General features: G+C 38.4%; 1 protein-coding gene across 1 annotated transcript in view; it reads right to left on the bottom strand.

Moving 5' to 3' along the window:
• The window catches only part of LOC117982478 (uncharacterized), a 112,664-nt gene that overhangs the window by 66,785 nt on the left and 19,583 nt on the right, over positions 1-26,296 (bottom strand). The window contains 3 exon segments of the mRNA XM_069498652.1: positions 164-267; positions 527-743; positions 1,224-1,371. Coding sequence (XP_069354753.1) covers positions 164-267; positions 527-743; positions 1,224-1,371 — 469 coding nt within the window.

The following is a 26,296-nucleotide window of genomic DNA, read 5'->3' as shown; positions in this document are numbered from 1 at the left end:
AAATAAAATTTTAGATTAACGCCATCTAGCGTCGAATAGCTGAACTAAAGTTGATATTACTAGCGACATCTCAATTTTAATTTTTGTACTGGAATTGCACAAATTATGAATAGATGGCGTTAGTAGTCGGTTATTCATAGAAATATTTAATAATAAAAATTACCTCTTCACTAATTCTTGGAGCTTGAATAGCAATGTTTCCATTACGAATAACTTTATTACATCCCATACAATCCAAGGTCGGACCATGATGTTGGCAGGCAACTCCTGCAGAAATAAAACAAATTTATTTTAGCAAAAACACTATAAAAAAAATTCTAGGTAAGTATATATAAAAGTTTGGAACAATAATTGTACAGTTTGTGTTGAATCTCAGAGACTCACACGAAACGCTATTGCACACTAGATGTCGCTATATTTGACAACGGCGATTATTCAAATTAATTTATTATCTGAATACAAGTACACTAAAATCCTAGAGCTAGAACCCAGAGCCGGAAGCCAGATAAAAAAACTGAAAACCTACCGATATCTAACGCAATTTCGTTACGGGCGGCTACGAAGTCCTCAAACTGTTTCCGATGAGGTTCGTCTATATTCTTGCATTGCGTTAGCGACAGATCTTGTCTCGGCAGTTGGTACGCCAAAGCTCTGGTTCGCCAAGCGCGCCAGGCGGCGGGGCCGGTGGCGCCACCAGCGGCGTTCGGCGCCCGCTCGGCCAACGCCGACCAATATAACTCAGTCTGTGAAAGATTAAATTAATTACAGTTAGTGATGTCTTGAAATATGGTGTAAATTTAGACGTTAATTTATGTTGTTTAGCTTTAAATATATTTGGTTAAACCCGAGTTCAGTATGGTAAGTAGGTAGGTATTGAGTACTATGAGATCTGTTTTCTACCAAAATCCTAATCCACCCATAACATACATACCTATACCAAATGGTTTGTATTAGTGATCTAAAATTTCCATCAAAATTTTATAGAACGCTGCGAGGACGCGACTTGAGAGATTCGACATTTCAGACGGAAGTTACGTGAATGTTGCTTCCATCCGTATTTCAAATAGCTGGCAAACAGAACAGCTGTTTTTGCCCCGCCATCTTTTATCAAGATGTTATAAACTCAGGTTATAAATTAATAAGTAGGTAGTTAAAGTGCTGTTAGTTAGTAGTAGAAAGTCATAGAGCCCAGCTCGCGACTTGCAGGTGTTCCTGCAACCTACCTGCTTGGCAGTGAGTCCAGGCGGGCTGTTGTCGTAGGCGATGTGTCCCCTGGTCTCCCTCAGGCCCAGCCGGTCTCGCACCGAGCCCAGCTCCTCGTGGTAAACAGAGTGCTGCAGCCGGTCGCAGCCACACGACTTGCAGGTCTTCCTGCAAAGATGAGAACGTCATTTTTAATACAGGAAAGTTCATGATTGAAAATACAGGATTTTTTTAGCCATACCGCATAAGTAGGCATAGGTAGGTACCTATTTCCTCATAATAATATTAGTATTATTAGGAAGATATCTATGAACATTGAACAGGCAGGATTTTCCTGCATGTAAATCTAAATATATAAAAGGAAAAGGTGACTGACTGACTGACTGACTTATCTATCACAGCTCAAACTACTAGACGGATCGGGCTGAAATTTGACATGCTATTACGACGTAGGCACCCGCTAAGAAAGGATTTTTGAAAATTCAACCCCTAAGGGGGTGAAATAGGGGTTTGAAATTTGCGTAGTCCACGCGGACGAAGTCGCGAGCATAAGCTAGTATATAAGTAAATCATTTTAAATATTTAACCAACGTTAATAACGGTTCATAATTAGATTTGTTATGCTAATAATGCTTTCAAATACACCTTATTTACGCTACCTTTCTTACATTTTCCTTGGTAAGTAAGGACCTTCGTACCGCCATCGTACATAATATACTTTATTCTAGAAATATGTCATACGTTTGTCATGAACATATTGTATTATCTACGGAAACAGAGTCTTGAATAAACCATTTGTTATTAGGGTTGTCACTTGTCAGTTAGTACCTACTAAAATACCAATAAAAATTATATTTTATTTACATTGTTCACGTGACGGGACACTTATGGACTATAAATTTTAACTTCTGCGGACTTGGCTTTTGACTGCCGTAAACAAAATTCGGTCAGGAGAACATAACTATAAAGATAACTGCCTCTATCCTACAGTGCGCGAAAGGTTGACTGACGTTCCAATGTGCGGGGGGCAGGCGCTGTTTCAGCTCACTTCGTACCATCAAAAAGATCGATAATAATTCACCCACTGAACAGGTTAAAGATAAAGAGTTTTTTGGGATGCCTACTATAGACCATTCTTATGAAAGGTAGCTCTCGTAGCTTTAGTTTTAAGTTTACATAATTAATTATATCACCATTACATCATTATCTTACAAATTAAATAATTGTCATTCAAAAAGTGTACAACCCAATTTGAATATAGTCCGTACAAACCGTTCCTTTTGACGCGCCATTTTAACTGTGGCTCAACTGTCATGTCAAAAGTACGGTTCACCTTTAAAATAGAGACTAAAATCGTACTTTTGACATGGAATTTGACACATAAATTTAAAATGGCACGTGAGTAGTCAATTTAAATGATTTGACTTCGACGGTGATACGACTTACGAGATCTAAACTTCATACATGTGACAGCCCTAGCGTCACAAGACACGGTATTGAGGGGTGCATGTTTGTATAAAGCGTATAGAAGCGCTAACAATGGCCGGCGATCGGCTGACATTATTCAATGAGTACTCCGATAAGTGATTTTTAGTGTCGCATTTGCTTCTCCGTTTCGCTAACTAAAGGTCCACTTACAATGTAAGAAGTTATAAGACAACTACGTATCAGTCTTACCATACGTACCTAACTTAGGCACGATTTAAACTGACGTTGAATGGGATGAACGGGGTTTAACGTTGGGTTAAGTCGTGCCAAAAGTATTTGCGCCAAGATAACACAGGTAAACCAGAGAGAAATGCGTAATGTAGTGTAGTCACAGAATTCAGTTTAGGTGCATGCCAAATAATAGAAGTGGTAAATCAGCGTGAGCTTTTCGCCGTGCTAGTGAAACATCACTGCACTTTATTGTAAGAAAATAGTCGCATTTGCATATAGCCTTAGTTGAATTTACTTTGCTTTAAGGTATTGTTATTATTTTTAGTATACAAAGAAAACCCCTTTTATTCGTTATGTAGCGAACTAATGGACAGGGATTACGACATTTAGCAATGAAGAGCATAACGCAGGATAGGATGACGTTAAGGATAATGGGTACATATATATATAATATACCCGTATACTTAGCATCCCATTCTCTGTGGCAATGATATTTTCGACGTCGTCGCGGTATAGTTTTTGCATTTCACGAAGCCGAGTGGCTCATGCTTGATAAGTAAATGTGTGCGTTAGCGCTTGCTCGCGACTGATTGGTCCAACATGCACGCATATTAAGGCAATGCCCATGTAAACGACGTCACCACAAGTAAAGTTCACTCGTCTTCATGAATTCCAAGAACTGTATCAAATTACAGTATAGATTACCATTTCTATTACATTATTTTGAACTCTGTGCTAGCAACACATTAGTCATAGGTTACATTTCGTTTCCGATGTATTAATTTTATTGACTTAATTAATGTGGTCCTTTAAATCATTTTATGCTTATTATTTTTATATATTATTAGTTGAGAATAAAAACAAAATAAATTGGTTTTTATCTTATTAATTAGGGTAATTTCCTGTTGCAATGTACAAAAGTCGAACATAATGTTGACATACGTTTTAGTCGTTTAGGACATAAATCTGACTAAAATAACCAAGGTGACGAAGCGATTCTTGGCGTTCACAACCAAGACATAATTTAGTCTCGACAAGAGACAAGTGTAGCCTTTCGAAATGTGATCGAGTTCGAGTTTTGAATGATCGAGTAATGAAGATAATGTTTTGTAATAATAAATCACCGGCCAAGCGCAAGTCGGTCCTCGCTCTTAGGGTTCCCGTACATAATGAAATTCTGTTTTGGCCACAGCTTACAAACTACTTATGAATCGTAGTTTTCAGTAGGTTAGGTATTTGTTTTTTTAACTTTAAATACAGTAATATGGTAGATACATAATAAACCAAAATTTCACATTCCTAACTAGTTTAGTTTTTGAGAAAATGGTCTAAAACTGACAACTGCCGTGCTTCAGACGACAACCGTGGAAAATTAACAGACAAACACACTTTCGCATTTATACTCGTAATATACTATTTAGTGAGGATTAATATGGATATTATAGTGTGTATTGCTATGTAAGAACCAAATTTATTAGATTCCAAATCTCGACTCATCTATAGAGGGGCTCGTATTGGGCACTACGAGCTCATCTGAAATCTATAGAACGAACTTTGAGGGCTTTGACTTCAAGACAAGAGTGAATAAGCATCTTCTAGGCAATAGCGCGCTCCATCTTAGGCTGCATCATCACTTGCCACCAGATCTGATTGCAGCCAAGCGCTGGTCTATTAGGTAATTAAAAAAAATACTCTCAGCTGATTTAAGTTTCAGTTAAAAAGTCCAGACTAATTTATGTTAGCGCGATATAACGCTATCTCGTTTTAAAAGTCTGAGCAAAGTCTTACAGCCGTACTCAGAGTCGCTGAATCGTTACTTAAGTTTAGTTAAAACGAGACAGAGCTATATCTCTCACATAAATCTGTCTTGTTTTAACTCTATCTTAAGTAACGATTGGGGACTCTGAGTACGGCTGAAAGTTCGCTATCTTACTTGGCTATCATTTTAAGCAAGGATTAGTTAGGTTTATAAATAACCGTCTACCTGGCTTACGTCTGATACATTATAACGTCATGCTGACATGATTGAATGACTCACGGAACGGTAATAAATAGGAAGAGATACGCTCTCGCTATTATAGAATTTGGTAATACTCATGCGCAAATCGGAGGTTTAACGCATTTGGTTCTCACTCGCCATTTTAACTTTGTGTCAACTGCCATGTCAAAAGTACTATTTAAGTACTTATTTTAAAGGTACCACGAACCGTACTTTTGATATGACAGTTGACACAGAGTTAAAATGGCGAGTTAGTTCTCATTTTGTACGGACTAGACATACCTAATATTATTTTTATTCGTCCATAATATTATTTATATTGGTCCATAAAACACAAAAGGAGCTTTTAAGGGTTCCGTTCCTCAAAAGGAAAAACGGAACCCTTATAAGATCACTTTGTTGTCTGTCTGTCAAGAAACCTACAGGGTACTTCCCGTTGACATAGAATCATGAAATTTGGCAGGTAGGTAGATCTTATAGCTGACATTTGGGGAAAAATCTGAAAACCGTGAATTTAGGGTTAGATTACACAAAAAAAATTAAATTGTGGTCATGAACTAATAATTAGTATTTTCAACTTTCGAAGTGAGTGACTATATCAAGTGGGGTATCATATGAAAGGTCTTTACCTGTACATTCTAAAACAGATTTTTATTTGTTTTAGGCATCATAGTTTTTGAATTATCGTGCTAAATGTCAAAAAAATACGACTGTAGTACGGAACCCTCATTGCGCGAGCTTGACTCGCACTTAGCCGGTTTTTTTAAATAGAACTAGCGAGCAAGCACCTTTAATAAGTCAAGGACTCAAGTTTTAAAACAATTAAATTCTTTATTACGTCACCTTTCTTCGAAAGGGCTTCATTTAAAGATGATAAGTCACCCTTGCACTTGTACGGGTTATTTTACTTACATAAATATTACTATACATTATTATTTACAAAATTAATATATAATACACACACCCACACCCAGACACACACACACACACACACACACACACACACACACACACACACACACACAAACACACACATACACTCACTAATAGTTATAGTTCTAATAATTATAGTAAACATGTTAAATTTTATAATATCTACCTTACATGCAGATTCCTTTTCTTTTGTATATAAAATGAGCCATCAATTTTAAGGAGAGTGCTGTCGCCTAAAACAGGTGTATACCTAGCTTAGGGACAGTCGATTTTTCTGTATACCTACCTACTTAACAAATTGGTTTTGTTATTATGTATTTTATGTATTAGTTCTCGTAAGTAAGTATGTTTAAGTGTACCTATGTTTGATCAATAAATAAATAAATAAATAAAAAATAAAAAAAATCTTTCTAACTGATGCCCGCGTCATCGTTCGTGTGTAGGTAGGTATATGGAGACCTGTAGGTATAGGTACATGGAAGTGGAGACCGCGTACCGGTAAGCGCAGTGTGAGACGACCTCCAGCCCGCTGGACCGATCACTGATGACCTGAAGAAGGTGTTGGGGAGCGGGTGGATGAGGAAGGCTATGTCCAGCAGTGGACGCAAACAGGCTGATGGATTGGATTGGATAGTAGGTATATTAAAGAGTTATTGGCACTTAGAAAATCCGGCCAAGTGCGAGTCAGACTCGCGCACTGAGGGTTCCGTGATACAGTCGAATTTTTTCGACATTTTGCACGATAATTCAAAAACTATGATGCATAAAAATAAATAAAAATCTGTTTTAGAACGTACAGGTGAAGACCTTTCATATGATACCCCACTTGATATAGTCACTCACTTCAAAAGTTGAAAATACTAATTATTAGTTCATGACCACAATTTAATTTTTTTTTGTGTGATCTAACCCTAAATTCACGGTTTTTAGATTTTTCCCCGAATGTCAGCTATAAGATCTACCTACCTGCCAAATTTCATGATTCTAGGTCAACGGGAAGTACCCTGTAGGTTACTTGATAGACAGACAACAAAGTGATCCTATAAGGGTTCCGTTTTTCCTTTTGAAAAAGGTAAAATTCAACTATTTTGAGGATAATGATTACGTTATACAGCGATGAAATGTTTAGATCGGTAATCAAAGTAAAAGACTCGCTGCCATGCAATAAAGTTTATACTCTTCAAAAGCGAATAGTTTATACTATACAAAGTGTACTTGCCTTGGCTCTTGCCAGATATACTCGTACCTACAGAGTAAAACTTTTTAGTGTTCCGGAATCCATTAAAAAGGATACGTCGCATCGCGGTAGCGCTTTTTTATGATTTTTTGATTAGGGCTACTTTCCTACTATATGAAGATCTCTCTTATAATAATAATAATACTAGCTTATGATTGTGATTCACTATTATTATTGACAACATATAATTATTGACCTCTATTATTATTGACATGATTTAGAATTGTAGTAATTTTTTAATATTAATGTATTATTGTAATAAAATAACCTTAATTTAAATAATAATAATCATTGTATCTGACTCGTAATTTGCGTAATTAACTAATATTAATTTTTATTTTATGATTTAATGACAACTTTACGAAGGAACAAAAAGAATAAAACTATACTTAAAATATGAATGATTATTATTACTTGATTGCTAATTTGATTGCTAATGGAATAAAGGAAACGAAATGTAAGATTGTTTAAATTTTTTATTATTTGTAACGTATTAGAATAAAGGCTTTCTTATTTTTATTTATTTATTTATTATGCTCGTGATTTCGTCCGCGTGGACTACACAAGTTTCAAACCCCTATTTCACCCCCTTAGAGGTTGAATTTTCAAAAGCATTTCTTAGCGGATGTCTACGTCATAATAGCTATCTGCATGCCAAATTTCAGCCCGATCCGTCCAGTAGTTTAAGCTGTGCATTGATAGATCAGTCAGTCAGTCAGTCACCTTTTCGTTTTATATATTTAGAGTAAACAATATGTCAGGTGCACGCGCCCTATGTTAGTCATTCGGGTAGGTACCTACAACTAGGTATAAGCCCGCATAGACAACGGGCGAAGCACTAAGTGTTATTCTTTACTTAAATACACTAATTTTCTTTGTGAATTTAGCACCGGCCCATCACTGAGCACGGGTCTCCTCTCAGAATGAAAAAGGTTTAGGTCACAGTCCATCACGATGGTCAAGTGCAGATTTTAAGGCATACCTATCTACTGGATTTCTCACAATATTTTTCTTCACCCTTGAAGCAAGTAATTATACTTATTCAATTGATAAAACAAATATAAGTCCGAAAAGTTAGAAGTGCGTTTCCGGGATCGAACCCTAGACACTCCAGAAAGGAGGGTAAAGTCTTGACCAATAGTCAATACCGCTTCAGTTATCAAAAAGTTCGTACAAAGATCTATCTTAAATGGAAAATATTCATAGGTAAGGCAAATAGGAAGTAAATCAAAGCATATAATCCTATTGTTTGCTAAATCAATGGCATGATATCATCAAATCAGCAAAGTGAGGCGCGCCTGAGACAGCCTTAACCCTAAATGCTATAGCTACGTATACCTACGTCTTTGATAAATCTATAAGAGGAACTAGGAAAGAATCCACAAGTCATACGCCGTCTTCGCCGGCGAAGACGAGGTCCCCGACAACAAATAACATGTTATCATCAAAGGTTATCATGTTATATTTATTTTCTCTTTAATATATTTATTTTCCACTCTTTCTCCAAATTTATAAAATAATGGCAGCTCGTGAGAAAGAAGCTGAGAAACCCCCTGAAGTGAAGAAAAGGAGGTTCCCTCTCTATCCAGGCTTTCCAGAACTAGCCAGATCAGATGTATCAGCATCTACCCCTCATACACAAAGCTGGTCACCGTGGTACCGTGTAGTCTGCCGTCACCGGTACCATTGGGCCAAAGTCGCCCAGCGGAAGCAGTTTATGAAAGAACTCCACATTTTCGAAAGACTGCAATCGAATGCCTTGGATGGTGCCAGGGTCCACAGGGAATTCTCGCAAGGAATCTTATCTCATAAGATACCTACGAGACGATACATCCAGAAACTCACTCCTGATCCAATGAATACACATCAAAGAATGAGAGTTGAGGAAATCATCAGTGGGAGCGTGAACTTTAGTCAAAAATAAATGTTGAAATAAAAAATATTGATTCTTAACGTCATTCACCCGGACTTGGACTCACGCCACAGCCCCGGGGCCCAGGGGCGTATCTACGGAATAACCTGTAGTCCAAATATTTCTTGAAAAAGAATGCTACATAGGACGAAGGTTTTTAGTTTAGTCCTACGTAGCATATTTTTTAGAAACATTAGTTTTTTAGAAAAGGAAAAACGGAACCCTTATAGGATCTCTTTGTTGTCTGTCTCTCTGTCGGTCTGTCAAGAAACCTACAGGGTACTTCCCATTGACCTAGAATCATGAAATTTGGCAGGTAGGTAGATCTTATAACTGACATTTGGGGAAAAATCTGAGAACCGTGAATTTGTGGTTACATCACACAAAAAAATTAAATTGTGGTCATGAACTAATAATTAGTATTTTCAATTTTCTAAGTAAGATAACTATATCAAGTGGGGTATCATATGAAAGGTCTTCACCTGTGCATTCTAAAACAGATTTTTATTTATTTTTATGTATCATAGTTTTTGAATTATCTTGCAAAATGTCAAAAAATACGACTGTAGTACGGAACCCTCATTGCGCGAGCCTGACTTGCACTTGTCGGTTTTTTGTAAATTCCCACGTTATTTTTTCGATAACCCAAAAAAATGTTTTTTGATGGAAGAATCTGTAGTGATTATTTGTCGCGTTCAGAAAGCAATATCTACTGTGAAGAGCCAGCAAGAATATCAGCAATTACATTCTGCACAAGGCAACAAGGCAACTTATTACGTCTGCTCTGCACTCGCACGTATTATACTAAGATGATTTACACGACTCGCAGGTTCCCATGGCATCTGTAATTCGCTCAATTGGTATGCGCAATGACTATGCGCCGGCGCCGTTAGCACGGTCGTTGACTTGTTCGTGTGTACTGACCATTTCTCTTAATCCTTGTACACATTTGTCAACAATGCACATCCCATCAACCACGCACGCACCACTGCACGCTATTTTCATCCTTTAACCCTATACGTAGAGGTGATAGTCCTGTGTTAAAGTTATGCATTTTTGCTTCAACTTTTCAACCATATTATCAAATACGCCGACCACTTTACTATTTCATTTTGACATATTTCATTTTCAGTTTAATGAAGTCCAAATCAGCTGACAGTTAACTTCGTCCGCGTAGAATTACTTACCTAGGTTTTTTTTAAAATCCCATGGGAACTCTTTGATTTTCCGGGATGAAAAGTAGCCTATGTCACTCTCCAGGTTTTTATCAATACCCATGCAAAAATCACGTCAATCCGTTGCACCGTTGCGACGTGATTGAAGGACAAACCAACAAACAAACACACTTACACATTTATAATAAGGGTACTGATAGCAGATTTGTAGAGCGTTGTCCCTGTCATTGAGACCGACAAAAGGTCATATGAGTGACAGAGACAACGCTCTACAAAACCGAAATGTCATTCTAAAGCCCGAATGTACATTAATTTCTGCCGCGTACTTTAATTTATTATTGACAGTTTCCGTAGACTTTACTAGTCAAGAAACTTAGAAAGAGACCTGTTAACGTCAAATAGAAAATAGTAAAACGGTCGGGGTATACGAGATCTAATCTGCATAATGTACGGAGTATGTAATTGATGGAGTTAATTTGCATTACAAGCTGCTAGGACACAGTGCTTATGAAGAATCGCATCGCGATTGCCAGCATTCCATTTCTCAAGTTGACGACGCTTTTCTCAGGCCTTTAGTTGGTAACCTTCCGTTTGTCTATGCGTTGTGTAGGTAGATTAATTGTCCTACTTAACATACGTATACCTACTAACTTTTTACAAAGGATAACTTGTATAAAAAAAGACTTCTATTAGAGAGGTCAGGGGTTCGATTCCGTGCTCGCACTTTTAAGTTTTCTGAGTGCTGTGCGTTTTAACGTTTAAGAAATCAAACATCCCAGATTTATTTGGAAATGATATCAAACTTGGCCTAATAGCTTAAGATCAGATTGGGGAGCTTTCCCCCCACAATTATTTACATCAAAAATCAGGATGGCTCCACTTTTAAAATAATCCCTTGGGTCCTAAGGATCAACCCTACCAAAGAAAATCTATTTACAAAACGCTATATTTTGCACTTTTTCGTCGTTTACAGATAATAAATACGGGACTAATAAGAGTTGTATAAGTCCCGCAAATTGCTAATGCGTGTGGCCGCCATTTTAGTGGCGTCAGCACTAGACTGAAGTTTCGAGCTGATGCTATATTTTCACTTTTATTTCGGCTGACGTCAAAATGACGTCATTTAGATGTTAATGAGACATGGTTCCAACGCAATAGCAATTTGCGGGTATATAGAAATTGATGGTACGGCGAGACTATCGCCGCGATTCTCTCGTCTGTGGAGATGGCGCCTTATGATAAGCGAAATCCATTACATATTAGAATTTGGAAGAGATCAAAGTGCGGTTGGCTCGTAAATACAGATTTAGTACACATAGGAATACTGTAATAAAACTATTAAAAATACTACAACAATGTGGGACCACATGAAAATTTTCCTAACTCCTTGAACCGGCAACAAAAGTGTCTGGAGTAAATTTTATGACAATGTCACGAGGCCAAACATAATCGCAATGGGCACTAGAACAAAGCGAATAGTTGACGGAGTGGATAATAGGATTTGTTATTTCATGTGTGACTTGTGGGACTGGGATAGTTTTAGACCAAGGCGCATTCTTGGTAGCGGATATATCTCTCAGGGATATAACCCAAGAGTTGAAGAGTATCTTGGAACGATTTCGGACCGTAAAGTCCATTCTTGAACTCGGTATCGAGTAGCGTTTATCCTTCATTGTACAGGCTCGAATTCTCATTTTCTTTGGTCACGTATTTAGATGCGACGATATTATCTCCATTGAACATAGTAGTTCAAGGAACAGTAGATGGCACCACAGCACGTATCAGATCGCCAGTGAGATGGATTACATAGGTGCACAAGGATGGTAGCAGTCTGAAAGGACAGGTACAGAACTTAACAAAAGACAAAAACATAAATTAAAATTCCCATCACATAAAACCGCTCTCATCAATAATAGTTTTAACGTTATGGCAGTAAAAATTGTTAACAAACTACCTTTGGAAATAAGAGAACTTGTAAATATAAATAAAATAGAAAGCCTTAAAAAGAAGTTGTTCGAATATTTAATTAAAAACATTTTTTATAGTGTTGACGAATATCTAAGATGACATTTTTTCCTTTAGTGTGTATTTGGTTACCTTTTGACATAATTTTGTATTAAGTACTATCTTGTTTTTTTATTCTTTTGTGACTAAGTATTAAATTTGGCAAATTTTATCAAAACTATGTACACGTTTGTTAGGAATATCATATTGCATGCTAATAGGCAGAATTTGGCTGTACCTTTTTGTTTTGTAACATCTCCACTGTTTACCCAGATTCGCAATAAAGAAATTTGAATTTGAAAATTTGAATTTGAATTTGAAAGGAATGTATACCCCGCGCCCCGCACACCCACACACCTGCACTCACCCGCACTGGGTTAGCGCGGGGGCTGTCCGGGTGTGCGGGGTGTTTCCTTCCCGATTGGCATCTCAACCTGTCGTGCACTACAGATGCATAGATGCATATAATGCGCCACTACATTAGGTATCATTAGGTGGACGGACGACATCAAACGAGTCGCAGGGAGCCGCTGGATTCAGGCGGATAAAGACCGTGGCGTGTGGAAGTCTCTACAAGAGACCTATGTCCAGCTATGGACATCTATCGGTTGATGATGATGGTGATGAGGTGATACATAGTCGGATAGAGCAAGTTCGCAGTGTAGGTAAGAGCAGGTTTTCACCTTTACACGTCGATGGGTTTTCAATAAACAGAGATAAAATAAAAGCAATTCAATCGGCGAAAAAACACTGCTGGGCTTTCTTAGAGAGTGGCAATCCAATCATGTCGCACAGGGCCACTGCTTATATCGAATGTTATGGGACGCGAACGCGAGTAATCGAGCAAAGGTAAAAGGTGTACCTACCTATCCCTAAGGTAAAGTACTTTACCTTATCTTACTTCTTTTGAAAAAGTTGATTAAAAATGAAGGCAGTACATAAGAATGTTTCTTCTCCGGCTATTTAGCAGTAATTGAAGACATTGATTATATCAAAAACCTGAGTTAGATCAAAGTATACTTAAAACTTCTCTAGCGAAAAGCTTTCTTAGATCGTCTGAAATTTTTAGCTTATTCCTTTTATAATAGATCTTCTGGTGTGATATGAGTTCTATTTGAGTGTCCCTGCCAAGAAGAGTGATAAAAAAACTGAACAGTTTCTGCAAGGCCTTCCATAAAACCGTGAAATGAGATGAAATCAAAATATGAATCAAATTGAACATAATAATAAAGAAATAAGCATAGACCAAAAACTTGCAAAGCAAAATCTAAAACAAGCAAGCAAATCTAAAACAAGCAAAGCGATCTCTTGCAGGGGTGTACACTAATAATGATGATCAAGGATGAAATAAAAATAAGTTTATCTCTATATATAAAAACTAGCGACCCGCCCCGGCTTTGCATGGGTGCAATGTAGATACTGATGTCTACATTGGACCCATTGCCTCTCCCAAATGAGAGGATTATTTTCCGACCTAGTTCACATTATTTCAATTTCTCTAGGGATCTCTAATTTTTGAGAATTAAACTATAAACCTTCCTCTTGAATCACTCTATCTATTGGTGAAAACCGCGTTAAAATAGGTTGCGTAGTTTAAAAGATATACGCGTTCATACATACATACATACATACAGACAGCGGGAAGCGACTTTATTTTATACTATGTAGAGATGAATCGCTGAATGTGTTGCTGATCGCAAATCTCGAGAACAGCTGAACCGATTTCGCTAATTCTTTTTTCATAATATTCCTTGAAGTACGGGGATGGTTCTTACGGAGAGAAAAATTTTAAAAAAATCCTGAAATAGAATCGACTGTTAGGCGGTACGAAGTTCGCCGGGGCAGCTAGTTGTTTAATAAAGACTAAATTGGAGCCAATCAAAAAATTATCTACACCCGTTTGACTTTCGAAAAAATAGACAAATAAAAACAGCAATATTTTTCTTTGTATCAATGATAAATAGAGAAGATTTATTTGCAATGAATTCGCAATCCGTTCATACGCGGCAATAAATGAGGATTGTAAATTAAGAATAGATTTATGGATGTTTTCTTTGGACTGGAGATTGTTGCGATCAGCTGTGTCTTTTGGCTTTACGGATACGACTTTATTTCTCCGCAATAGTTTTTACAATTTTTTATTGAGACTGTTATAATAAAACTATTATTCTTGGAAAGTTCATTTTAGAAAGCTGTGAATGATTTATGATTTGATGAATGAATGAAAACCGAGGTTGGACAGAAGCATTAGGCGTAACCTACTTTGCATCAACGTTTCGTAACCATTATACCTAAGTATAAACCTACCAACCCTATATTTTATAGAAGAACTAGATGCCCCGGCGAACTTCGTACCGCCTAACAGTCGCATCTTTTTCAGGAATTTTTTAAATTTTTCCTTCCTAAGAACCAGCCCCGTTCTTCAAGGAATATTATTAAAAAAAAAAATTGCGAAATCGGTTCAGCTGTTCTCGAGATTTGCGATGAGCAACACATTTAGCGATTCATTTTTATATTATAGAAGATGTAAAACCCAATGCCCAAGTCGTCAAGCGCTTATGAACATGAAAAAAATTGTTATATGGAACAATTTTTGTAATTATTATATTGAAATAAGTAATAATCTTTATATATAAAAGTTGCTGACCGCAAATCTCGAGAACAGCTGAACTGATTTCGCTAATTCTTTTTTCATAATATTCCTTGAAGTACGAGGATGGTTCTTACAGAGAGAAAATTTTAAAAAAAGTCTAAAAACAACACTTTTCTATATTCCCATACAAAAGATTCGTAATAATACTTAAAAGTCAATTTGAACTTTATTACCTTACCATAAAGTTTAAGTGTTAGTGGAGGGGTTCCGGGAAGGCAAAACAATAATTGTGTTGCGTTAGTATCGTATAAATATTAATGTCAATATTTGTCAACACAAAAATTGTCTGTGGAAAATCAGAAACTGTGAAAAATCAGTTAACTGTAAACATAAACAGTGGAGATACCTATGGATCCGATCGGACGTCTTTATTATAGGTTGTTAGTTTTATTTTTAATCGTGTATTTATTTACATATAAAGAACAAACTGTGAATTGATAACAGCCGGCGTAGTTTAGCAAATCCATTACTTATTATATAGGTATCTATTCTGTACTATGGATTCTTCGAACTTTTGTAGAACTTTTAAAACCGTAAAGTATTTAGTACGCAACAGGTAGAGATGGCAAACGGGGTATGAGGCGGGGGGACGCCCCGCACACCCGCGCTCGCCCGCACCGGAATAGCGCGGGGGCTGTGCGGGTGTGCGGGCGTCCCCACCCCAATAATTGCTCTCTCGACCTTTCGCTGCTATCGCGTAATATACCTACCTATTTGGTCGTAAAAATTTGTTTGATCTGTAAAAGCACTTTTCCGTAAGACCCTATTACTACCGTCAAAAACACACACACACACACACAGACACATAGATACACACACACACAACACAAATCGTGTGCGGACAGGCCGCTAGTGCGGTAGTGTGCTTAGTGTGCCAAAATTGAGAAAAGTGAATGTTAACAAAATTGCTAATTCCAACAGCACAAAATACTTAGTAATTAATCATTTTTAACCTCTTTCTACAGTTTCTAATGAGTGCGAATAGTATGTCGATCAGGAATGAGCAATTTGCTTGTTTACAAAATACCTAAATGGCCCACTTCCGCCCACACGATTGCTTGTACTCGTTTTGGTTTGAAATCGATTCTATGTCACCTGCTTTGAAAATATCTACGTACGTTTAAGGTACGTTTTGGAGACATAGGACGATGATCGATCACATTTTTAGGTGCCGTACCTCTAAAAGGAAAAAGGAACCCTTATAGGATCACTTTGTTGTCTGTCTGTCAAGAAACCTACAGGGTACTCTCCCGTTGACGTAGAATTATGAAATTTGGCAGGTAGTTGGTTCTTATAACAGACATTAGGAGAAAAATCTGAAAACCGCGAATTTGTAGTATGATCGAATCCGATTTGACAATCTATCCCATATTATCATTGCGATAACCATACGAAAGTGGTATTTGTTGGTTTATTGGTTTGCCCTTTAATCGCGCTGCAACGGAGCAACGGATTTCAGGCGGTGCAAGACCGTGGTGTGTAAAAGCCTTCACAAGAGACCTTAGATATTCAGCAGTGGACGCCTATAGGTCGATATTCGATAATAATGTCGATGCATTATTACATGTCCTGACTTTGGTCTATCTATGGTCGGCGTTTCGCAACTCACCTTTAACTCCTAGTAATGCTAGCTGACAGACAGACAGTTTTTATTTATATAGCTAGTAATTGAAAGACGCTCGTCGAGCAATTTGGCCGCGATCCAGAAGTACCGTGCCCCTTCTATGCCCTGATTTTCGATATAATGGAGCGCTTCCTCACTTTTGTATCTTAATACTGAAATATCGGCGGTGATGCATTTACCTTTAAATATTTATTTATCTACCTGCTTCAAGATTTTCATATAAGTAGTAAGTACTAACAAGCAACAAGGTTATTTATGATGACCGCTTTGATTTTTCAGGATAAAAACCGGCCAAGTGCGAGTCAGACTCGCGCACCTAGGGTTCCGTACGTATGTTTTCGACATTTTGTACGATAGATCAAAAACTATTATGCATAAAAATCTGTTGTAGAATGTACATACAGGCAAAGCTCTTTTATATGATACCCACTTGGTATAGTCATTTTGCTTTGAAAGTTGAAAATACTAATTATTTGTATATTAGCTGATGCCCGCGACTTCGTACGCGTGGATTTAGGTATTTAAAAATCCTGTGGGAACTCCTATATTTTTCGGGATAAAAAGTAGCCTATGCCCTTCCCCGGGTTGCAAGGTACCTCTGTACCAAATTTCGTCAAAATAGGTTGAACGGTTGAGCCGTGAAAAGCTAGCAGACAGACAGATAGACACACTTTCGCATTTATAATATTAGTATGGATTAGTATGGATGAACACTATTTAATTCTTAATTCGTGATGTAACTACAAATTCACAGTTTTCGGATTTTCCCCCTTATGTGTGCTATCATCATGATCAACCCATTGCCGGCTCACTACAGAGCACGGGTCTCCTCATCTAGGTTCTGCGTTGTCTGTCTATCTGTCACGATGTTTTATGTGTCAGATGTTTTAGATGTCGCGCGCTCTGACGTCATCACTATAAATTCAACCAGTTAGTTTGTATGTTTCCAAATAACTATGTCATGTAGTTTTACGTTCTACACGGCGAAAATAGAAACTATTCGGAGTTTATCAGATAATATGAATAAAAAGATCTTTTGAAATAGAAATATACAATAATTTTTCAGTGCGATAGAGTTACGTTGTCATTTATGATTTCTTGGTGACAGAATTATTGACGAGAAGTAGGTAGATATAATAATTTCGTCAGTGATTACAGAATCGCAGCGGTTGGTTCAGTTATTTTTAGGGTTCCGTACCAGGGGCTGTTTCTCGAGAACCGTAATAGGTAGAGAGTTGAAATTTTCACAGAATGTGTATTTGTATTGCCGCTAGATATAGTAACAAATAATAAATATTTAAAAATGGCTGTCATGAAAATGTAAAAACAAATAAAAACTGTTATTCTTGATATATGTTATAGATCGCATCGGAAGACGCAGCGTTGGAAGGTAGGTAGAGATAGGCCGGTAGAATAGAAAAGAATAGAATAGAATGTTTTTTTTTTTTTTTTTTTTAATAGATATAGCGAGCAAGCGAGCAGGCGGGTCACCTGATGTTAAGTGATTACCGCCGCCCATGAATATTTGCAGCACCAGAGGAGCCGCCGATGCGTTGCCGGCCTTTTAGGAATTTTAGGCCTTTTAGGAATGTTTTTTTATTCATGTAAACTTTTTAAAAGTGCTTATGAATAGTCAGGTAGTTTTAATTTACCACTGGTTCGGAATAAATAGAGAATTAGAGAGGTGCGAGGGGTGCAACGGATCGACGTGATTATTTTGCGTGGATATAATAGTTAAAAACCGGAGACTGAGGAGTGACATAGGCTACTTTTTATCCCGGAAAATCAAAGAGTTCCCGCGGGATTTTGAAAAATGTAAATCCACGCGGACGAAGTCGCGGGCATCAGCTAGTTACTTATAATAATATAATCAGTAATATGCACATTGACCTACATATTATTACTTCGCAAGGACAGGGCCATTGAACAAGCAAAATGGCACCGACTCATTGGTCCTAAAATGTTTATTTAGCACCAATGCAACCTCAGTGACGTCTGGATTTCAAACGCGTCGTTCATTAGTATCTAAGAGGTGGTGCTGATTTATTTGGTTCCAAAACCGTGAAAAATTTTGTTTGCTTGGGCATATCTTGTCATTAAGATCGATGAATATGCATCGAATTTTTTAAAACCTAAGTCACAGAATATAATATAATAAGTGTCAATCCTTCTTTCCACACACGTGCAAACTGTGGAACCAACTCCCATCGGCGGTGTTCACACTAGATTATAACATGGGGTTATTCAAGGGGCGGACCAATAAATTCCTAAAAGGCCGGCAACGCATCGGCGGCTCCTCTGGTGCTTAATCACTTAACAGCAGCTGACCAGCCTGCTCGTTTGCTCGCTATATCTATTAAAAAAAAAAAAAAACCTAATATTATGGTAGTTCAGACTTTTGATCATGCCGCCTTTGATGATACACTTTTGCGCGTGACTTTGTATCTGGTCAACTGCCAACGTTAATTAAGTAAATTATGAAATACCAGTATCAAATTACATGAATAGAAAGGGTATGTCGTAATTGTCCGGTGTTCACCCACAAACATACTGTGGTCAATAGCCGCAAGACTTACCTATCTTGATTTCATTATGAAAGTAATGCAGGTACTTTACCTACTTACTTTAAAAAAAACCGGCCAAGTGCGAGTCAGGCTCGCGCAATGAGGGTTCCGTACTACAGTCGTATTTTTTCGACATTTTGCACGATAATTCAAAAACTATGATGCATAAAAATAAATAAAAATCTGTTTTCGAATGTACAGGTGAAGATCTTTCATATGATACCCCACTTGATATAGTCACTCACTTCGAAAGTTGAAAATACTAATTATTAGTTCATAACCACAATTAAATTTTTTTTGTGTGATCTAACCCTAAATTCACGGTTTTCAGATTTTTCCCCAAATGTCAGCTATAAGATCTACCTACCTGCCAAATTTCATGATTCTAGGTCAACGGGAAGTACCCTGTAGGTTTCTTGATAGACAGACGGACAGACAGACAGACAACAAAGTGATCCTATAAGGGTTCCGTTTTTCCTTTTGAGGTACGGAACCCTAAAAATTGCATGGCGGCCTACTTACCCTTAGAACACGTGTCATATTGTGACATAGCCAACGTTTTTTTAAAGCTTTCCAGTTGAAATACGGAGTTGGATGGAACTTTATGGATGCACTGGAAGAATGTAAATCGGTCATTAGAATGACATTTCGGTTTTGTAGAGCGTTGTCTCCAACACTCATACCTATGTGACGTTTTGTCGGTCTCAACGACAGAGACAATGCTCTACAAAACCGCTATCTCATTCTAAAGGTCGGTGTACATTATTTTCTGCCGCGTTCTGTATTTTTGTACTGATTCACACAATCACAACAATTGAATTTATAAGTTTAATCTGTATTTACGTGGGCAGCGTAACAAAACTATGGTTTTATTTACGTTCATTCATTCATACGCGTATCAAGGATTCACACATCGATCGATTAAATGCGGAAGTTTTCATAGTGTTTTGGATGCGGGTTCCGTATTAGCAAAATCAATCATTGAGCTTGAAAATTTAAACAAATATTCAAGGTTTTGACTTGAACGCTTAAATGATTCATCGTAATCAACCCCTCGCCGGCACACTACACAGCACGGGTCTCCTCTCAGAGTGAGAAGGGTTTTGGCCATAGTCTACCACGCTGGCCATGTGTGGATTGGTAGACTTTACACACCTTTGAGAACATTATGGAGAACTCTCAGGGCAGGTTTCCTCACGATGTTTTCCTTCACCGTTAAAGCAAGTGACATTTAATTACTTAAAACGCACGTCACTCCGAAAAGTTTGAGGTGCGTGCCCGGGATCGAACCTCCGACCTCCGATTACAAGGCGGACGTCTATAACCTTCCACAGCTACCACAGCTTTTCCTTCACAGACAAGTGATGTAAAATAAAAAATTCTAATAACGTAAAAGAGCCAAAACATTACCTATCAAAGAGAAGGTTGAAGAAAGGAAGCACAAAACTCAGTACTTATATCACACGAGTAGATATATCTGAGGGGAAGCTTCATACTAGCGGCTGGCTGTAGGTTCACTCACTCTAGCGCAGCTCACGCACACCACGACGTGTCACGGACGCTCCGTTTGCCGCCAAACTGAGCGCACGGGGCGTCCGTAGCACGTCGTGATGTGCGTGAGCTAGTGTGAAGCTTCCCCTCTGGTCTATATCGTGTGCTTATATACAAAAATCCTGTGCAAGTGTCAATAAAATTGTAAACATAAAACATACATTTTTGGCTCGTGAAAGAATGTTTATGTTCATAAATAACGTGTTTATCAGCGGCGGAAGAATAAACAATGATATTGAGTAAAACAAATTGTTTGGTAAACATCTCATTCTTTCAGTGAAACGTTGCTATTGTCGGCTACGGGCTACTATAGTATACTTAGGTGTATCGATGAATGAACCAATTTGAATAAAAAATTGCACAAGGATAGCTACTTATTTATAATTTCTTTAGACTAACTCTTTAGGTAGAGATCTATCTCTCTCAGAGAGATAGAGAGAGTAAAGGCTTGTAAAGAGGTACAAATTATAGTAATTTATAAAAAAATGTCAGTCACATAGAGATTGACGCTTCCTTAGCGACAAGGTTTTCTTGGCGCGTGGGGAAAATCGGAACTAACGTTGCCGTCAAGTGTCCCATTTGTTCTTGTTTGAATATTCTAAGCCTTTGTTCTCCAACAGCGCCCCCCTGTCAATGTCATTCTAGTGGCAAGAGAGCCTTATCGCAATGTAGATACCTATGCACTATTGAGTACACCTGTGATACGCTGTGATAGCCTAGTCCACCTTCTAATCGGAGGTCGGGGGTTCGAGCCCGGGCACGCACCTCAAACTTTTCGGAGTTATGTGCGTTTTAATTAATTAAATATCATTTGCTTTAACGGTGAAGGAAAACATCGTGAGGAAACCTGCATGCCTGAGAGTTCCCATAATGTTATCAAAGGTGTGTGAAGTCTACCAATCCGCACGTGGCCAGCGTGATAGACTATGGCCAAAAACCCTTTTTACTCTGAGAGGAGACCCGCGCTCTGTAGTGAGCCGGCTCACTACAGAGCGCGGGTCTCCTCTCAGAGTGATGGTGGTGTGATGGGTTGATCATGATGATGATGATGATTTAGTATACCATCACAAAAATGACAATCAACAGCCGATGAAATAACATTAAATGCGTTCGAGGTGGGATTCGAACCAACACCATAAAATGTATCAAAGATGGAACGATTATAAAGAGAGATCAAAGCAGTTTTTAGCAATGAAGAAACGATCACAGAGAGACCATTACCAAAAGATTCATAAATAACTAGCTTATACTCGCGACTTCGTCCGCGTGGACTACACAAATTTCAAACCCCTATTTCACTCCCTTAGGGGTTGAATTTTCAAAAATCTTTTCTTAGCGGATGCCTACGTCATAATAGCTATCTGCATGCCAAATTTCAGCCCGATCCGTCCAGTAGTTTGAGCTGTGCGTTGATAGATAAGTCAGTCAGTCAGTCACCTTTTCCTTTTACTCTCTTGTAAAACAGATGATCATGCACAAGAGTTTAAAGAGAGAGTCATCAAAACTGTTTCTATTTACAAACATAACATGGTATTTCAGAAAACAAGCGAGTTGCAAGTATTTAAGCTTTACGATACAAAACAGTGCATGCAGCTGGAAGTTTATTTAAATAAATAATTATTATGATGGAACGTTTTCTTGGCAAAGGATAAGATACTGTTGGACAAAGAGCCAGCGCGTGTCAGGCCTTCGTTATTTTATAAAAGCTGAAAGTTTCCCTGCGTATTGTCCCCAACACAGGAAAAACGATCAGCGACTATGAGTCAACTTTAATAATTTGTTAAAGTTTAAGGGTGTCTGGCTGTCTGGAGTTTAAGGGGGTTGTCCCCGGCTGAGTTTGATGTGGGCTCTTCTCAGACCTGGGCGCGTTTGGGACCCTCGTAGTTTTAGTTTTAAGTACGTATTAATTATCACCACTTTATCATATCATCTTACAAATAAAAAAAATTGACAATCAGGAAGCGTAAAATTTTACCAATTCTAAATAAATAATTTGAGTTTTGAATTACCACGATACTAAGTGTCTGGCAATGCATCAATTGTGATTTCTAATACTATTCCGAAGAGAATATAAAAAAATACACTTTTACTTTGACCTAAAAGATTTTTTACACCTTTGTTACTTGATCTCCCAAAGCCACCATGATCCAAACTTCATAGTCGCTGATGGTTCCTCCCTGTGTTGGGGACAATACGCAGAGAAACTTTAAGCTTTTATAAAATAACGAAGGTCTGGCCCTCGCAGGCTCTTAGTCCACTATTGACAGATGAAGGTCGCCACGACTAGACATCAATGATACATTGACGCTAACGGACCAGCTCGACACGCCCGGGCGAGATCAAAAGGATATTCGTGTTCAACCATAAATCTATTGTCTTATAAACTTGAGATAAATGCCACGGATTCATTGCGAATCATTGTACTAGTTATCAAACGACTTCCTGTGGCTTCACAAGAATCTATAAACTTCAACCAACAATACCAGTTACGTAAACAATAGGTATTCAGAAAATGATAAAGCGCGAGCGAAGCGAGCGCGAAGTTTTTTTCAATATTACCCAAAACTAGGTAGGTATTCGCAATTTGGTTAAATGAACGGGGGGCTCCCGGCCCCCAGGGACCGTCTTCTGGCCTTCAGTACCTAAGGAGGCACATAAAGAGAAGAAACCATGGCAAGGTAGAAGCCAAAGACAGAGAACATGGAAAATTACAGCTGCAGCAGAAAAAATCGATCGGTTTCACAAATAAAGACAAACATTTTAATTTTATTGCTATACGTAAGGCTCCGCGCAAAGGGGCCACGAAACACAGCCACCGAAGACTGGCGACTGAAGCTGTTTATAGTACGACAAGGCTCTTTTCGCACTTGAGTGACATTTACAGGGGGGCGTAGTTGTAGAAGAAAGGCTGCCAGCAAATAAAATCTCCTCAATTTTACAGAATATATTGAAAATGTCAATATCGAAAATCGAGTAAGTTTTATCTGATTTTACGCTGCGTCTGCGACGCGCTACCAGTAGTGACCACTCGCTACTTACAGTAGGAGAGTGTTACAAATTGTAGCGGCCACCGAACACTAGTAGCGGCCAAGGAGCGTACTAAAGGACGTGGCGCGCGACAGCCATGACCGGTGTCTGTGTTTTGTGGCCCATTTGCGCGGAGACTAAGATTTGTGAACAGTATCGTTTAATTTATCCCCAGCGTCTGGCATCTGTTGGACAACATCACGTTCCAAATATTTTACTTATTAAACGTTAATATCAAAATTTAGTTTGTTTGAAAGGAGTATAAATATATACTTCTTGACGACTTCAAGAAGCAATCAGAAGCCATTAAAAAGGTCGTGTTCTGGGCTATTGCATTCTTAGAGGAACCGAGTTTAGATCTATCTGCATTCTGCAAGCTCATAATATTACATGTACGTGTACTTTTTTTACTTTTGCAATCACACTAAGTTGTATGAAAGGTCTTCACCTGTGCATTCTAAAACAGATTTTTATTTATTTTTATGCATCATAGTTTTTGAATTATCGTCCAAAATGTCGAAAAAATACGATTGTAGTACGGAACCCTCGTTGCGCGAGTCTGACTCGCACTTGGCCGGTTTTGATATATATAGATTTATATTTTCAGCCAAAGCTTAGCTATACCAGGCTATACACAACTTTTACGAAAATTTAAAAAAAACGCATTTTTATTTTTTACATACACTCAAAGGAAACAAAAACTTTTTACTGACGTCTACAAAATAATCAATAAGCTCCAATGGGTTAACCGTTAGTAGTATGTAGGTAGTATGCTTTCAGTCAGTTCCAGATTAGTTGCACCCTTGACTGCGACCTTTGGCGCGCTTTCTGCGACTAATGGAAAGAGTATGCCGAGCCCCTGGATCTATTGCCATTTACTTTACATCTGTTTAGAAGCTAATGCTTAGCCATTAGGTGTGGAATTTAGCGGAAATATATTCAAATGCGTATTATTTACATAAATGTACCATAAAGCTACGATTTCATTGAAGTACTGCGGGCTCCCTAGTTTTCTCTCTATTTTTATCTACATTTGAAAAGATGGATGTAATGTATTGTATCATTATGAATGTCTCTAAGTAATCCTTTTTAGGGTTCCGTACCTCAAAAGGAAAAACGGAACCCTTATAGGATCACTTTGTTGTCTGTCTGTCTGTCAAGAAACCTACAGGGTACTTCCCGTTGACCTAGAATCATGAAATTTGGCAGGTAGGTAGATCTTATAGCTGACATTTGGGGAAAAATCTGAAAACCGCGAATTTAGGGTTAGATCACACAAAAAAAATTTAATTGTGGTTATGAACTAATAATTAGTATTTTCAACTTTCGAAGTGAGTGACTATAGTATCAAGTGGAGTATCATATGAAAGGTCTTCACCTGTACATTCTAAAACAGATTTTTATTTGTTTTTATGCATCATAATTTTTGAATTATCGTGCAAAATGTCGAAAAAATAAGACTGTAGTACGGAACCCTCATTGCGCGAGCCCGACTCGCACTTGGCCGGTTTTTTTTTCTCGTGAGGAAAATCCATCATGGATACCACCGGCCACGGGGGTGCACAGTGGCTATGTCGGACTCCTACCGACTAAAAACCTCACGAAGTTCCACCCCACCGCTAACGACGGAGCACAAGGGACCAACAACGCCTCGTTACTCCGCCAGCGGATGTCCGCCACAGCAGACCCACCACTGAGGCACTACGTGTCCCCAAACACCGTCAGAGGCATGCCGGAACCACAGCACGCGACGGACCACCCCGCGTCCATCATCCACAGATCCTCACGAGGCCTAGGGCTCACGGGGAGGGCCATTCCCTCTCCACGTTCCCCATCCTCACCATCTCCCTCGCCCGTCACCATCTCTAATCAATTCTATCCCAACCTTGATCATCATGATGTTTTGATCTACTCCCAAAACTTCATTAATGATAAAACAAACATGTCACTCTTTGCAAAGGGCAAGTTGGCAACGTTAACGCAAACTATAGTTAACGAGTATTGTTTATTTAAAAACACTCACGGAACAATGATAGACCATTAGCAGATTAGACCATTACAGTTTGACGGTTAAACCACAATCTAAAGACCAACAGGCAATACAGTCGTCCGACGCGACGTAGATGTCTAGAGTCCAGACCTAAAGGACCCATCGTGTAGGTTATGAGAAGCGAAATGCGGGAGGGTCCTCACCAACAACATACGCCACTTTAATTTTTCTAATTTTTTTACAGGATTTATTTCGGAGTGCACTCAGGATCTGTTCTATCTTGTCCCCCTTCAACTTTCTACCACCGTACCGTAAGACACCGGGCAAGTTTCCACCCCTATGTCGTCAACATTCCATCTACGCGTACGATACCTTTGCGTCATCGTTCCTTATACGCATGGGGTCTGGAACACTCTTCCGAGATCAGTGTTTCCTGTCAATTATAATCCGGGTATCTTTAAAACAAGAGTAAATAGGCACTTTCTAGACAAACGCGTCCCATCTCAGGCCACATCATCACTTCCTATCAGGTGTGATCGTGGACAAGCCATGCGCCTCTAATGAATTTAAAAAAACTATTTCTGACGAGGGTACTTGTTTAGTGATTCTTCTGCAAACATCAAGGGTAAGACCGTCACTGTCGACTGATGAAGATCTCTAGACAGAGCCATCGTACGGAGTGTAAACTTCTTTGCACTGCCGCATCGGCATTGTTCGCCCCAACTGCATATCTCAGTTTATTTTTTCTTATTGGTAGTTGGGGAA

The sequence above is a fragment of the Maniola hyperantus genome, chromosome 5, assembly GCF_902806685.2.
Source record: "Maniola hyperantus chromosome 5, iAphHyp1.2, whole genome shotgun sequence".
Lineage (NCBI taxonomy): Eukaryota > Metazoa > Arthropoda > Insecta > Lepidoptera > Nymphalidae > Maniola > Maniola hyperantus.
This window is presented reverse-complemented; position numbering and strand designations above follow the sequence as displayed.